This window comes from Littorina saxatilis, linkage group LG4 (genome assembly GCF_037325665.1).
Source record: "Littorina saxatilis isolate snail1 linkage group LG4, US_GU_Lsax_2.0, whole genome shotgun sequence".
Taxonomy (NCBI): Eukaryota; Metazoa; Mollusca; class Gastropoda; order Littorinimorpha; family Littorinidae; genus Littorina; species Littorina saxatilis.
The window spans coordinates 48,972,022-48,986,707 of record NC_090248.1 but is presented as its reverse complement, the minus strand read 5'-3'; the positions used below and the strand labels follow the sequence as shown (position 1 = coordinate 48,986,707).

At 44.2% G+C, this 14,686-nt stretch overlaps 1 protein-coding gene across 1 annotated transcript; it reads left to right on the top strand.

Moving 5' to 3' along the window:
* Positions 1-6,450: 6,450 nt before the first annotated feature.
* LOC138964963 (uncharacterized) lies at positions 6,451-12,854 on the top strand. Its single transcript, XM_070337060.1, has 3 exons — positions 6,451-6,723; positions 10,170-10,362; positions 11,187-12,854. Exons 1-3 carry the CDS (start codon positions 6,461-6,463, stop codon positions 12,300-12,302), a joined length of 1,572 nt encoding a protein of 523 aa, XP_070193161.1. The 5' UTR covers positions 6,451-6,460; the 3' UTR covers positions 12,303-12,854.
* The last annotated feature ends 1,832 nt before the right edge of the window (positions 12,855-14,686 follow it).

The window sequence follows — 14,686 nt, the reverse complement described above, 5'->3', positions numbered from 1 at the left end:
CGTTCACTTCATCGCCTCAAGCGCCACACCGAACGCTGTGACAGCCGAGGAGATCGACCAGGCAGCGAGTGAAGACGACGAACTGCAGGCGGTGAGACAGTGTTTAGAGACCGGACGCTGGGAAAACTGTGACAAGCTGTATGTCGCAGTGAGTCCTGAGCTGTGCACTGCAGGGAACCTTGTGCTGAGGGGATCCCGCATCATCGTCCCAAAGAAGTTGAGGCCGAGAATCCTAGCCTTAGCTCATGAGGGTCATTTGGGTATTGTTGGGACCAAACAGAATCTACGTACGAAGGTGTGGTGGCCCGGAATGGAGAAAGCAGCCGAGAAATACTGCAAATCATGTCACGGATGTCAACTGGTCAGCCGACCCAATCCACCAGAGCCGGTGAGAAGCAGCAAGTTACCGTCGGGGCCTTGGGAGGACATCGCGATTGATTTCTTAGGACCACTACCTTCGGGGCACTCTGTATTGGTCGTGATCGATTACTACAGTCGATACTACGAAGTGGCGATCATGAAGTCCACGACATCGGAAAAGACCGTGGACGCGCTGAAAACTATCTTCGCAAGACATGGCTTACCCCTCACCATCCACTCTGACAATGGCCCACAATTCATATCAGAGACGTTTGCAGAGTATATGAGAGACATTGGTGCTGAGCACATCAGAGTAACACCAAGATGGCCGCAGGCAAACGGAGAAGTCGAACGCCAAAATCAGTCGCTGGTGAAGAGGATGAAGATTGCTCAAGCAGAGAAGAAACACTGGCAAGATGAAGTCCTGAAGTACATTGCTGCGTATCGAGCAACTCCACATCCGTCAACGGGACGCAGCCCAGCGGAGCTTCTCTTCAATCGTCAAATACGCACAAAGCTGCCGCAGCTGAAACTCTTCACTGACTTCGACCAGGATGTTCGGGATCGAGACGCCGAAAAGAAAGGGCTCTCAAAGATGTATGCAGATGACAAGAGGAACGCCAAAGCAAGCGACGTCAATCTGGGCGACACTGTGTTGTTGCGCCAGGAGGCTACAGGGAAATTTGACACACCGTTCCATCCAGAGCCATGTGAGGTCATCGAGAAAGCAGGGAGCAAGGTCACCGTTCAAACCCCAAACGGCGCTGTGTACAGCCGCAATTCTTCGTTCGTAAAGAAATACCAGGAACGCGATGATGACAAAACTCTGGATGAAGAAGAAAAACCTTCCGACAAAACTCTGGGTGAAGAAGAAAAATCTTCGGACAAAACTCTGGGCGAAGAAGAAAAACCTCCGGACAAAATTCCAGCAAGGCCCACCAGGATCAGGGCTGCGCCCAAGAAGCTAGAAGATTATGTGGTGAAGATAAAGTGAAGTAATGTTCACTCGTGAAAGCTTGGTGCCCGTGTCTGGCAAGTTTTCAAGTAATGTTCACTCGTGAAAGCTTGGTGCCCGTGTCTGGCAAGTTTTCAAAGTCACAAGTGTGCCATACCCAGTGCTTAAGGGTATCGCAGTCGTCTCCAAGAGTTATTATTTTGTTCTCAATTCGTGATGTGTTTAAATTTTAGTTTGTGCATTCAAGATCCAGTCATTCGTTTGCTATGTTCAGAGTGTGGTTCTTATATCCTAGAAGGAAAGGTTATGTTTCTCTTAAGTTTCTCTATTCTAACGTTCAACAGTGTTATAGAAGAAACATTTCAAAGGCTCACAATCCTGGCAAGGTACATGTATGCTACCACTGTGTTTCATGAATGAACATTTTGAAAAGACAAGATACAAATTACAATCATTGTTTTCAACCTCTATAAGGACAACCAAAACAACCACAAACAGTCATAATTTAGCACGTGTTTTAGTGCAAGGCAGACAGTCTAAACAAAATTTAGAATTATTTAGAATTATGTATACTTTTGTTGAGATATTTTCCTTTATCTTTGTTCAGTGAATGTTGTGGTTGTGTATGCTGAAGTTCACATGTCTTAAGGTTTTAGGCATGCTTCATGTTCAATGCATATGGTATGTCGCTGTCAGTTTAAAGAGAAAAATGTTCAAGGAAAAAAGAAGAGAAAAGTGTACATGGGTTAATTTTAAAGTAAAGTAAATTTGTAGGGTTACCACAGCGTATTATTTCAATCTGAAATTAAAAGTCAGGAATAAATGTAATATAATTTTAATAAGCAGAAGGGAGCTTATTTTCCAGAAAGGGAGGGATGTCGTATCCATGACTTTGTACTAGATTAGTCTAATAAGACGATTTGATAGTTTAGCCTAAAAAGACGCTTAGATGACGTCAGAGATTGATGTAGTGCGGCACGACGGCAGTAGCACGGAATAAAACAGCAGACATGAAACTGAACGGTCTTGTCTTTGATATACGTATGTGAATCTGTGGACGACCAACAACACGTATATTACAGCGACTAACGGATTCTGTTTCTCCTTTTACCCTTGTTAAGTGTTTCTTGTATAGAATATAGTCCATTTTTGTAAAGATTTTAGTCAAGCAGTATGTAAGAAATGTTAAGTCCTTTGTACTGGAAACTTGTAATATATAGCTATTCTGATGGACACGTGGGGGAATTCAGGGGCTGTGATTGGATGGTCTCTTCCGATCATCAAAGCATATTGGCAAAAATGGCCTACTTTCTTATCTCGTAACTCCACACTAAATACCCTACTTCCCCTCTGAAGTATTGATGTACAACCCATGGCTCTAACATTCATGTAGTCGTTTATAACTGAGGTTGAACAATTCGCTTCATGACGAGACAAGTATAAATGCCATTCACCCAAACTGATAACTTCGCTGTCGTCTGCTCGTGTTGAACGGATCAGCTGTTGTCTTCTCCTTCCCTTAAAAAATTAAATTAAAAAAAACTCAAACTTCTTTTTGTTGTATACGAATGAACTAGTAAAAAGCTGTTTAACAGCTGTGTTGTCAAATCCATATTCCCGTTTCTATTTTTAGAAGGTCACTGTCGACAACGCTCAATCCATATTCCCGTTATACTATTTTTAGAAGGTCACTGTCCCGGCGAAGCCGGGTATTACTCTTCTCCAGTGTTTGCGCGTTTATCTCCCTTCCTTCGTGCGGTGCGCCGGCGAAGCCGGCGTACACCCGGCTAAGCCGGGTCCCCGGCGCAGCCGGGTATTCGGCTCGACTACTTCCCGGCGAAGCCGTACCCGGCGAAGCAGGTATTCATCTAGTATATATATAAACAATACTGAGCCTAGACTGAGTTAATTGAATAGTGACCCATCATGGACAAAGACGCCATGAAACCATAATCATGTGCTGTTCAAATAACAGTGCCATTCGCTGACAAAAGAAAACATAATTCTTACTCGTTAGAACCGGGGTGTTAATCAATATATTTACCTTCGGACTAATTAGTGAGCTTGGTAATTAAGGTACGACTTGGGGCACGGAAGACGTTTGGGTTCTCAGCATGTTTAGAACACCATATAATCATTGTGTGGTGTTCACTTTGTAATTGTCAATCTCGATCCTCTTTGCAATAAAGTGATGATTCTCAAAATGATTTATATCATTTGACATTATGCATGCACTGTAAAAACTGAAGACACTGTTTTCTCAAAATAGTTTTTTTTCCCCATGCACCAGTGGAGTCACAGGAAATGTACTAATCTCTTGAACTAACTGTTTAATCTTCTTACTTTTTCCGTCAAAAAAATATAGCCTAAAATACAATTTGAATGTAATGATGTACAGCATTGCTGAAGCAACCATTTGTCTTGTGTCGCAAATTACGATATAAACAGTCAAAAGCTTTACAAAACTATCTCACAGATGACTACAAATACCTTTAGTGTTGCCAGCCAAACGAAACTTTGTGCGGTTTGCCAGTTCGCATCTCCCGCCAAAATGTAATTAACATTTCTCGTGATTTCTGGGGCCAAAGGCTGCACGTGCGTTATGCCAAAACGTACCAACATACGATATTTACGTCAGTAATGACATGTAACTTCAGCGAAGAACAACGGAAAGTCATGGAGGAGGTGCTCAGCCGCCCGTCCACGCCCATCATCATCACCACCGACGAAGTCCGGTCGACCTTCAAGAAGGTCAAGGCACGCAGTGCCGCAGGCCCAGACAACATCACTGGCAGGCTTCTACGGCAATGCGGAGACTCCCTTGCCCCTGTCTACCGCGAGCTCTTCCAGAGGTCCCTCGACGAACATTCCATCCCTGCAATCTGGAAGAGCTCCATCATTGTTCCTGTACCCAAGAAGCCCAATCCCTTGACATTGAACGACTACAGGCCTGTAGCGCTCACCTCCATCCCCTTCAAGTGCGCTGAGAAGTTGGTCCTTCGGAGGCTGAGGTTGGAGACAGAGGACCATCAGGATCCTCTTCAGTTTGCATACACCCGCAACCGGAGTACTGAAGATGCGATCCTGACCCTCGTCCACAACGTCTCCGCCCACCTGGAGAAGCCCTCCTCTTACGCCAGGGTCCTGTTCATCGACTTCAGCAGCGCCTTCAACACCATCCAGCCTCATCTCATGATGAGGAAGCTGCTGGAGTTCGACGTCAATCCAGTGCTGATCAGTTGGGTCTTCAGCTTCCTTACGAAGCGAACCCAGCGGGTCCGTATTGGACAAGTCTTGTCCGAGGCTGTCGCCACCAATACAGGCGCCCCCCAAGGCTGCGTGCTGTCTCCCACGCTCTTCACGCTGTACACCGCCGACTGTCGCCTCTGGGATCTTGTCAACCTGCTGCTGAAGTTTGCAGACGACACATCCCTGTCAGGTCTCATCCTGAAGAACGACGAATCGGCGTACAGACACGCAGTGGAGGAGCTGGTGCAGTGGTGCGACGACAACTTCCTGGAGCTCAACGTGAGCAAGACGAAGGAACTCATCATGGACTTCCGACGAACCAAGTCCGCCATCGACCCCATCATCATCAAGGGCGAACCAGTCGAGATGGTGGATACCTACAAGTATCTGGGCACCATCATCGACAACCAGCTCGACTGGTCGCCAAACGTGGACGCCGTGTGCAAGCGGGCAAACCAGAGGCTCTTCTTCCTGAGGAAGCACCAGGCGCTCGCATCGTGCGAGCCCACGCGTGAGTCATCACGCCGTTTGAGGTGCTGGCGGGCCAGGACGAACCGGATGAGGGACTCGTTCCTCCCGATGGCTGTACGACTCTACAACCAGTCCCTGTGAATGTGACAGTATGCTAGATAGACTTGAGTGCTGTAAAATTTGACTGTGAGGACTATGGGTGATGTAAACTGTGATGTGAGGACTATGGGTGATGTGAACTGTGACTGCGGAAGGACAATGAGTGCTGTGAACTGTGACTTGGAGGACTATGGGTGATGTGTAGTAGGTGTGAGCGATGGTAGAGTAGAGGACGTGTGATTGGCGGGGGGGGGGGGGGGGGGGGGGGGGTAAGAGTGAAATGTTGACGTCTGTTTACTTTGTATGATGGGGGGGGGGGGGGGGGGTTATGATGTAATGTAATGTATGATGATGTACTATGTGTTGATTGCGTATGTATGGGGGTTATGATGTAATGTATATGTATGATGTATTCTGTGTCGATTGTGAATGTATGGTGGGGTGGGGGGGTATGATGTAATTTAATGTACGATGATATATTTGGTGTTTGATAGTGTATGATTGTTTGTTAGTTGTAGATTATAGTACGATGTTTAATGTTGTAATGTTTGTGCGTGTGTTATAATGCAATATGTTATGATGTAATGTGTGATGATGTATTCGGTGTTTGATAGTGGATGTATGCTTGTTAGTTGTAGATCTAGTACGATGTTTGAGGCTGTAATGTTTGTGTGGGTGTCATATGTAGCCGTACGAGGGTTCCAGTGTGTGAGTTGTGCATGGCCGGGCGCTAGAGTGCTGCATGAATGAGTAAGTGCATGTGGAGTTGTATGGCTGGGTGAATTGTGGGTTGCGTACGTCCGAGGGGCACATGTAGCCTGTGTGTCTGAAGTAGTGGGTATGTGTGCATAAGGGTGTGTTGATATTGAACTTCAGTTGTTGCTTTGTAAATGTCTATGTATCAGTGTATTATGTCTTGCCACACACATGCCAAATTTCCTTGTATTGATGAGGACAATAAAATTTCTTGTATCTTGTATCTTGTATCTAACAGTAAAAGCCTTGTGTTTGAACTATATTATCTGCCGCATGCATATCATACGAGCATGAAGTCTGCTATCAAATAACGTTTGTTTGTTTTTGTTGCAAACACAAGACACCAAAAGCAGAAATCAATACACACACACACACACACACACACACACACACACACACACACACATTCACACACACACATTCACACACAAACTCTCTCTCACACGCACACACACACACACACACACACACACCACACACGCAAACTCAAGAGCGCACGAGCGATCACGAAATCAGAACACAATCTTTCTCAAGTGACGTCATGCTGATATGTCGTCACGGGGCGCTGCTATGCGTACCTCTACCAGTCGGGAGGAAAGCAGTCTGGGCGGAGTGGCCAGCAGGGCAGAAAGAGCATGCAGGCAGAGCCCAGCCATGGAGGAGGGTACTGGGGTGAGCCCTGGGTGTTCCCCAGGCTACGTGAGCGTACTCAATTCGCCCAGCCTACGCTCTTTGGTGGGAGGAGAGTGCCTGCAAATCTTGCGATGTGGCATCTGCATGGAGTTCTTCAACATCCCCATCGTGCTGCCCTGTGGACATACCTTCTGTCTGCAGTGAGTTGCCAGCCGTAAACCGCACCTTAGTTTGCTCTGTGCATTAACTTCGCGTGACCGCTTTTGAAGCTACCGTTTCATTCCTTATCTGTCGCTGCCTTCGGATCCGTTGAAAAGATAAGCTATAACCAGCAGCTTCACACTAAAGTGTTGCAAGATCAGCTCCACACGGCTGTTGCTAAAAGCGCCTGTGTCCATCACATTTATGGAAATCGAATTGAATTAGAGTTTGTAGGGTTCAGGACTTTGAAACAAAAGCAGGTCTTGAAGTGATAATATCCAACAAGAAAACTGTCTCAAATCGTCCCAAGAGCTATAGATCTACAGTTCAGGTTGTGGGTTGTAATTATGTGACCACACACCAGGCATACCTTAAAATAAACGTTTGAGCGCTGAGTTACTCAAATTGAAAACGGCTGTGTTTTGAATGGGAAGCCCAGACTGTAATTCTCATTGTGACCCCCTTTTTGCGCCAGTCATAAGTTTCGTCATACCTTTCGCCCCTGAGTACTTAAATGCGCCATTCCTAGAGATACAGATTTGAAATTGAGCCGAGAGCTACAGACCTTGTTTTGTGTGTTGAAATGAATAGATGACAACACACACGAGGAAGGTCTTTGAATTAGTGTTTGAGCGTTCTATTTTTCAAATCTAAATACTGTGTTTGGTAGTCTTTTCAGACCGTGATATTCTCCAACGGACTGTGTGTTGTAATGCGAAGCGTTTTAGCCCTGTATGGAACGGAATAATTATGCATGCGTTTGCTAGACAGTAAGTTTGACTTCCTCAATCCAATGGTCATAATCTGCTTTGATGAAAGGGTATAGATCTATGAGTATGAGAACTAAATAAAATATATATATACCCCCCGCGGGTTAGGGGGAAGAATTTACCCGATGCTCCCTAGCATGTCGTAAGAGGCGACTAACGGATTCTGTTTCTCCTTTTACCCTTGTTAAGTGTTTCTTGTATAGAATATAGTCAATTGTTGTAAAGATTTTAGTCAAGCAGTATGTAAGAAATGTTAAGTCCTTTGTACTGGAAACTTGCATTCTCCCAGTAAGGTCATATATTGTACTACGTTGCAAGCCCCTGGAGCAAATTTTTGATTTGTGCTTTTGTGAACAAGAAACAATTGACAAGTGGCTCTATCCCATCTCCCCCCTTTCCCCGTCGCGATATAACCTTCGTGGTTGAAAACGACGTTAAACACCAAATAAACAAACTAAATAAAATATGATGACAAACGGAATCCGGCTCCTGGCACAGGAGAGCTGGGCGAAGCAATCCGCTCCCTGATTATAAAATTTATTTAATTTTTTGACATAGTTTTGGCGGTTAGCTGTTTTGAGCAAATCATGGCAGTGGTTTCTAAATTGCAGTACAGCGAATGTCCCTTGTACTTTTTGATGTCCAAATTGTCAGAAAACTCCAAAATGGCGCCTTCGGTGTACTATCTTTAAGCCAGTGAAACTTACAAAAAGTAACCGTTCAGTATTAAATGTCTTAAGTAAAGAGTCATGCAGCCGGGTACAATTTCAATTTTTGTCCCTCCGATTTTGCGGCGATGAGTGGTTCCTAATCTTACTGATTTTTTAGAAATGATGACTCGTAAAGTAGTAGGCTATGCTGCACACGCGCTGTGGAGATATAACACGCGTTTCGTGCTTGAGGACAGCGCATACCGGCCTTAAAATGATGTCACGAAAAGCACGTTGATTTCTGTTACATCAAATCTAAGTTTCATGTATACACCAATCCTGTAAATAATCTCCATTTCTTTTTCTGATGAGTGTGTGTGTGTGTGTGTGTGTGTGTGTGTGTGTGTGTGTGTGTGTGTGTGTGTGTGTGTGTGTGTGTGTGTGTGCTTATACACTAGTGGTCATCTTCGAATACACTACACACATGGAATTAGGCAAAACTGACACTCACCTATTGCGTGGTTAGTTCTATACTATAAGTGCATAGACACCTTGTTTTTTGTTACATTTGGTCAAGTTTTGACTAAATGTTTTAACATAGAGGGGGAATCGAGACGAGGGTCGTGGTGTGTGTGTGTGTGTTTGTGTGTGTGTGTGTGTGTGTGTGTGTGTCTGTGGGTGTCTGTGGGTGTGTGTGTGTGTGTGTGTGTGTGTAGAGCGATTCAGAGTAAACTACTGGACCGATCTTTATGAATTTTTACATGAGAGTTCCTGTGCATGATATCCCCAGACGTTTTTTTAATTTGTGGATAAATGTCTTTGATGACGTCATATCTGGCTTTTTGTAAAAGTTGAGGCGGCACTGTCACACCCTCATTTTTTAATCAAATTGATTGAAATGTTGGCAAAGCAATCTTCGACGAAGGCCGGACTTCGGTATTGCATTACCCGCCGCGGGTTAGGGGGAGTCCCATATTGGTTGGGACGAGAAAGAATTTACCCGATGCTCCCCAGCATGTCGTAAGAGGCGACTAACGGATTCTGTTTCTCCTTTTACCCTTGTTAAGTGTTTCTTGTATAGAATATAGTCAATTTTTGTAAAGATTTTAGTCAAGCAGTATGTAAGAAATGTTAAGCCCTTTGTACTGGAAACTTGCATTCTCCCAGTAAGGTAATATATTGTACTACGTTGCAAGCCCCTGGAGCAAATTTTTGATTAGTGCTTTTGTGAACAAGAAACAATTGACAAGTGGCTCTATCCCATCTTCCCCCTACCCCCGTAGCGATATATATAACCTTCGTGGTTGAAAACGACGTAAAACACCAAATAAAGAAAGAAAGAAAGAAAGAAAGAAAGAAAAGGTATTGCATTTCAGCTTGGAAGCTTAAAAATGTATTAATGACTTTGGTCATTAAAAATCTAAAAATTGTAATTAAAATTATTTTTTTATAAAACGATCCAAAACTACGTTCATCTTATTCTTCATCATTTTCTGATTCCAAAAACATATAAGTATGTTATATTCGGATTAAAAACAAGCTCTGAAAATTAAAAATATAAAAATTATGATTAAAATTAAATTTCCGAAATCGATTTAAAAACATTCGGATTAAAAACAAGCTCTGAAAATTAAAAATATAAAAATTATGATTAAAATTAAATTTCCGAAATCGATTTAAATTCCATCTTATTCCTTGTCGGTTCCTGATTCCAAAAACATATAGATAGGATATGTTTGGATTAAAAACACGCTCAGAAAGTTAAAACGAAGAGTGGTGCAGTAAAGCGTGCTATGCAGCACAGCGAAACCACTACCGCGCTAAACAGGCTCGTCAGTTTCACTGCGTTTTGCACGGGCGGCGGACTACGGTCATTGTTAAAAAAAAATGCAGTGCGTTCAGTTTCATTCTGTGAGTTCCACAGCTTGCCTAAATGTAGTATTTTCGTCTTACGCGACTTTTTGTTTTTAAATTTAAATTCCAATTTTTGTCGGTGTTTTTATTTTAATTTTGTTTTCGCCCCAGATGTCTGACGGAGATGTGCAAGCATGCGACACGCCCTCGTGGGCCAAACCCAGTTGTTACGGAGGTGCTAATTGGCTGCCCAAACTGCCGCGTGCAGATCTTTGCCACGCCAATATTGCAGCGAAATGTCACGTGCAACTTCATCATCCAATCGCTAGTCGATATGCTTCGAAACAGGAAGGTCCCAGTTCAGGTATACGTAACGTGCTCTTTCCTTGACTATATCCTCGCTATAACTGTGTGTGTGTGTTTGTTTTTTTAGCTCATGCACCGCTTATCTTATCTCGGTGCATCTATATATATAAACTAGATGATTACCCGCTTCGCCGGGAAGAAGTAAAGCCGAATACCAGGCTGCGCCTGGGACCCGGCTCTGCCGGGTGTACGCCGGCTTCGCCGGCGCACGAAGGAAAGGAGTTAAACGCGCAAAACACTGGAGACCTTCTAAAAATAGTAACGTGCAGTGACCTTCTAAAAATAGTAACGTAGTAACGGGAATATGGATTGACGCCACACGGAGGAAGGGAGATAATCGCGGCTGAAAACACTGGAGAAGATAAGGAAGAGTTACTGGTAGTGGATCCCGAAAAAAAAAATCGGTTCGGCGCGCACAGCGCTGCGCGCTGAGAGCACGTGTTGAAATATCTCATCGATGGGGTTGTGTCCGGGGTGTAGCTGAATAGGGTGTCCAAATTTGAAAAAGATCCACCGAGAACTTTGGCCGTGCATCGCGAACAGACAGACAGACAGACAGACAGACAGACAGACAGACAGACACTAGTCGTATATATATATATATATAGATGGGGAAGGTAAGCGTGTGAGGTTGTAGAATTCGTCATGAAACCCGATAAAACGAACACTGAACTGACTGTAAATTAAAAGAAAGAAAAAAACGATTTTAAGAAAGAAGTATAAAGGAGGATTTGTAAGTGGAACTTTTGGTCAACAGAATCACAAATCACACTATTTTTCAGCGCACGACGTGACTGACATTGTGCAATCTATTTCTTTCAGAAGCATGTGTCAATCAACACAGAGCGGTCGCTGATTGGTCCGCCTGTGCGCGCCGTCAGCGAGGAAGCGTTGTGTGGAGTCCTGCAAGACCTTGACCGTCTGTCGGCGTCCCTCCAACACCGATCTGTCGTGGACGACGCCTTCTTCGAGATCGAAAACATCCGCCGCCTTCACCTGGCCAGCCGAGACCAGTCCTCGGGAGACTCGCCTGACGTCAAAACTGACTGTGGAAACCCTACCCGCGACAGCAGTGACGCGAGCTACCTTCGTGGTGCTGCAAGTTGTGCGACTCTGCAGCCTGATTCTTCGACGACAACCTGCACTGGACTTTCCCAGCTTTTACATGACAACCCCGATTCGCCAAACTCAAAAATCCCCAGAAGATGTTATGCCGCGGCGGTGGCCGCCGCACCGGGAAAAGACAGGCCTGCAACAACTTCTACTGCTGTTACGACAAAAACCAATATAAGTGTGAACGCAACGAGAGGAACACCACAGCCTTGTAGTACGCTCGACAGATCACAGCCCCCGCCCACATGTACCGCCGGGATGTTGCCACTGCCTCCAGCCGCTTCGTATACCTTGCCGAGTTCTTCGTCGTCTGGTTTTCGAAACCGGAACCGGAACAACTCTGAGGCTTCTCACGACATCAGTCCGCAGCAAATTTGGCGAGCAGTTGAGCATGCGCAGAACGGTGCTGGGGATCACAGTATCAACACGAAAAACAACATGAAGTTCAGATACCCCTTTCGACAAGACTGTGTTTTCATGGTCACAGAAAAAGAGCAAATCCAAGTGATAAGTAACCGTGTGGGTCAGTCTGAAAATATGTCTTCTGCAGGCAACCGTTCCCCCTCAAGACAAAATCGCAAGCAAGCAGATCGAGTTTCGTGCTCTACAAGTCCAAAGAATCACGAAAATCTGTCTCCTGAGCTGTCACCTATAGAACTGGTAGACATCATTCTTCACACAAAACAAGTGAACAGACTATGCACTCTGCCTGTTTCTCTTTATGAAGAGGAAACGGTTAGCTTTACTGGGGAGTTTTGCAGTTATGTTGTAGCCAATGACAGTCTGTCTCCCAGGGCGATAATTAAAACGAGATCACCACTGTAGAACATTTTCACAATCAACCGAGTAACCTGCCTCTTTATTTGAAAAATCGGATTCGCTTGTGATGCAAATTACATGACAGTCATCATAGCAAATAGGTATAATAAGGGGCCAACGATATTACAAGATCATCATACTTTTGACATTATCCCTGCCCCTTTACTGTTCGTATGAAAAAATAGGAGAACGAACGTTTCAAATCAATTTGTAGGACTCAACCGCTGCAGGTTTTATCAGTCGCCAGTCACGGTTATTGTCTTCCACTGTCATTGGAAAATGTTATTCGATTACAGTACTATCATCTGGAGTATAAACAGATGTTGATTGTATTCTGAATGTTTAGCTTATATCGACGATAATTACAGTTGAAGGCTTTATTTGATTTCTGATGTACATTAGTGCTGTGCATTGGAACCTGATACCTGCACGTGTGTAAAGTGACGGACTGTGTGCTCCATATCTTACTTAGGCAGAATACAATCTGACGTTTGCTCTGACGAGCAGGTAGCGGCCTAGTTCGCTGCAAAAATCAGTAAAAACGGCCATTCAATCTTTTTACTGAAGTACCAGTCTTTAATGTCCTCTTGTGCTTATGTCGTCTGTGCTGGTGTGGATGCAAACGTAGGTGTGTGTGCATGTGTGTGTGTGCGTCTGATCATTGAAATATATGTACAAAATGCCGTTGCTGATGTATGTACACGAGAAGAAACGAGAGACAGTTCACATGCACCAGTTTTGTCATGCCTCGGATCAGCGAAGATCACTCAGCATTTCAAAACATGTTGGTTTTGGCCAATTTTGACTTCATGGTAGTTGAGCGTACCTTTAACTATCGCGGGGCTTCTTTGTACAAAGAAGGTGACTGTCATCCATATATATGGCAAGATTATGGCAGCCGTTCTCCGTTTAGCTAGGATATTAAAATAAAGCACCACGGTAAAGGAATGCTTTCGGGTAAAGGTATCTAATTCCGACCGATTTTTGGGGTACCTAAATCCGACCGATTTTCCCAGTCACATCATAGACGATGAGCGCACGTCACCACAACAGAAGGAATGCCATTCATACTCGGGCCAGTCATGAACAGGTTGATGACGCGACTTTACGGACCAATCGTTTTGTCACGAGAGTTGATTTGCGTCATCGGCTCCGCGGCGCGAAAATGTGCCTTGTGTCGTCTGCTTCGCCAGATCCCCCGCAGAGCAAAACTGGAACTTTGTAGCGAAAAAATACGTCATACGTTTCTTACAAAAAGGTCATAAAACTTGATGAACAGAGTTCTGTTTGATTGAAATGGATGTTACTAAGTGTTTTTGGAAGTGTATTTTGATAGTTCGGACTAAGTCTTCTGGCACTTTTTAATCGAAAAGGAAATAATCTTATCGGTCGGATTTAGATACCCAGTTTTTGAGTGGGTATCTAAATCCGACCACCTCGCAGAGAATGCAAAACGCTGTTCAAAATCCCATTAAAATAATTGATTGTTTACGTTTATGACTCTTGAAAAATCGTATGAACACGGGAAGGTATCAGATTGTGTATTTATAATGTCCATTCAATCTTGTTTTGATAAAGTAAAAGCCGCAATCACTCCATCCACTTCATAACAGGTGCGCGCGCTCTTGTCTTGCTAAACTGATGAATCGACACCAACATCGCAAGTGCGTGGATGGGTGCTTGTCAGTGCACAGGCGGAAGGTATCGTCCACTGGACTACTACTATCACAGAAAGACTACAAGGTACGTCACTCACCTTCGAGTCTTCTGTGTTCTTGGAGTCGCTTCCTGGGGAAAAATATTGTTCAAGACGGTTTGCCTCTTCCTACAGTCTGTGTAAGGTCAAATAAATACAGTTGAATGATTGTTTGAACTGTATGTACCTTTAATTTTCAGCTTCCGTCCCTTGCAGGTTGTTTTTAACCATCATTTGGACGAATCTTCGTTTGCGAGCCGCTAATATCCACTTCGTTTCAAATCATGCATCCGCACCGAATATGCATACCAGCGCTCATTGGTCTAAAACATATGTAAATATTGTGCAGCAAAGGGAAGCTACCCACGGGAAAATAATCATCGAATATCCTGATATTAACCAATGAGCGCTGGTATGCATATTCGGTGCGGATGCATGATTTGAAACGAAGTGGATATTAGCGGCTCGCAAACGAAGATTCGTCCAAATGATGGTTAAAAACAACCTGCAAGGGACGGAAGCTGAGAATTAAAGGTACATACAGTTCAAACAATCATTCAACTGTATTTATTTGACCTTACACAGACTGTAGGAAGAGGCAAACCGTCTTGAACAATATTTTTTCCCAGGAAGCGACTCCAAGAACACAGAAGACTCGAAGGTGAGTGACGTAGGCCTACCTTGTAGTCTTTCT

What these genes read in the sequence shown, in the direction of transcription:
- LOC138964963 (XM_070337060.1), top strand. Translation starts at nt 6,461, where the DNA reads ATGCGTACCTCTACCAGTCGGGAGGAAAGCAGTCTGGGCGGAGTGGCC. An exon ending in GGACATACCTTCTGTCTGCA is followed by an intron (nt 6,724 to 10,169) that starts GTGAGTTGCCAG and finishes TTTTCGCCCCAG; the next exon opens with ATGTCTGACGGAGATGTGCA. An exon ending in ACAGGAAGGTCCCAGTTCAG is followed by an intron (nt 10,363 to 11,186) that starts GTATACGTAACG and finishes TATTTCTTTCAG; the next exon opens with AAGCATGTGTCAATCAACAC.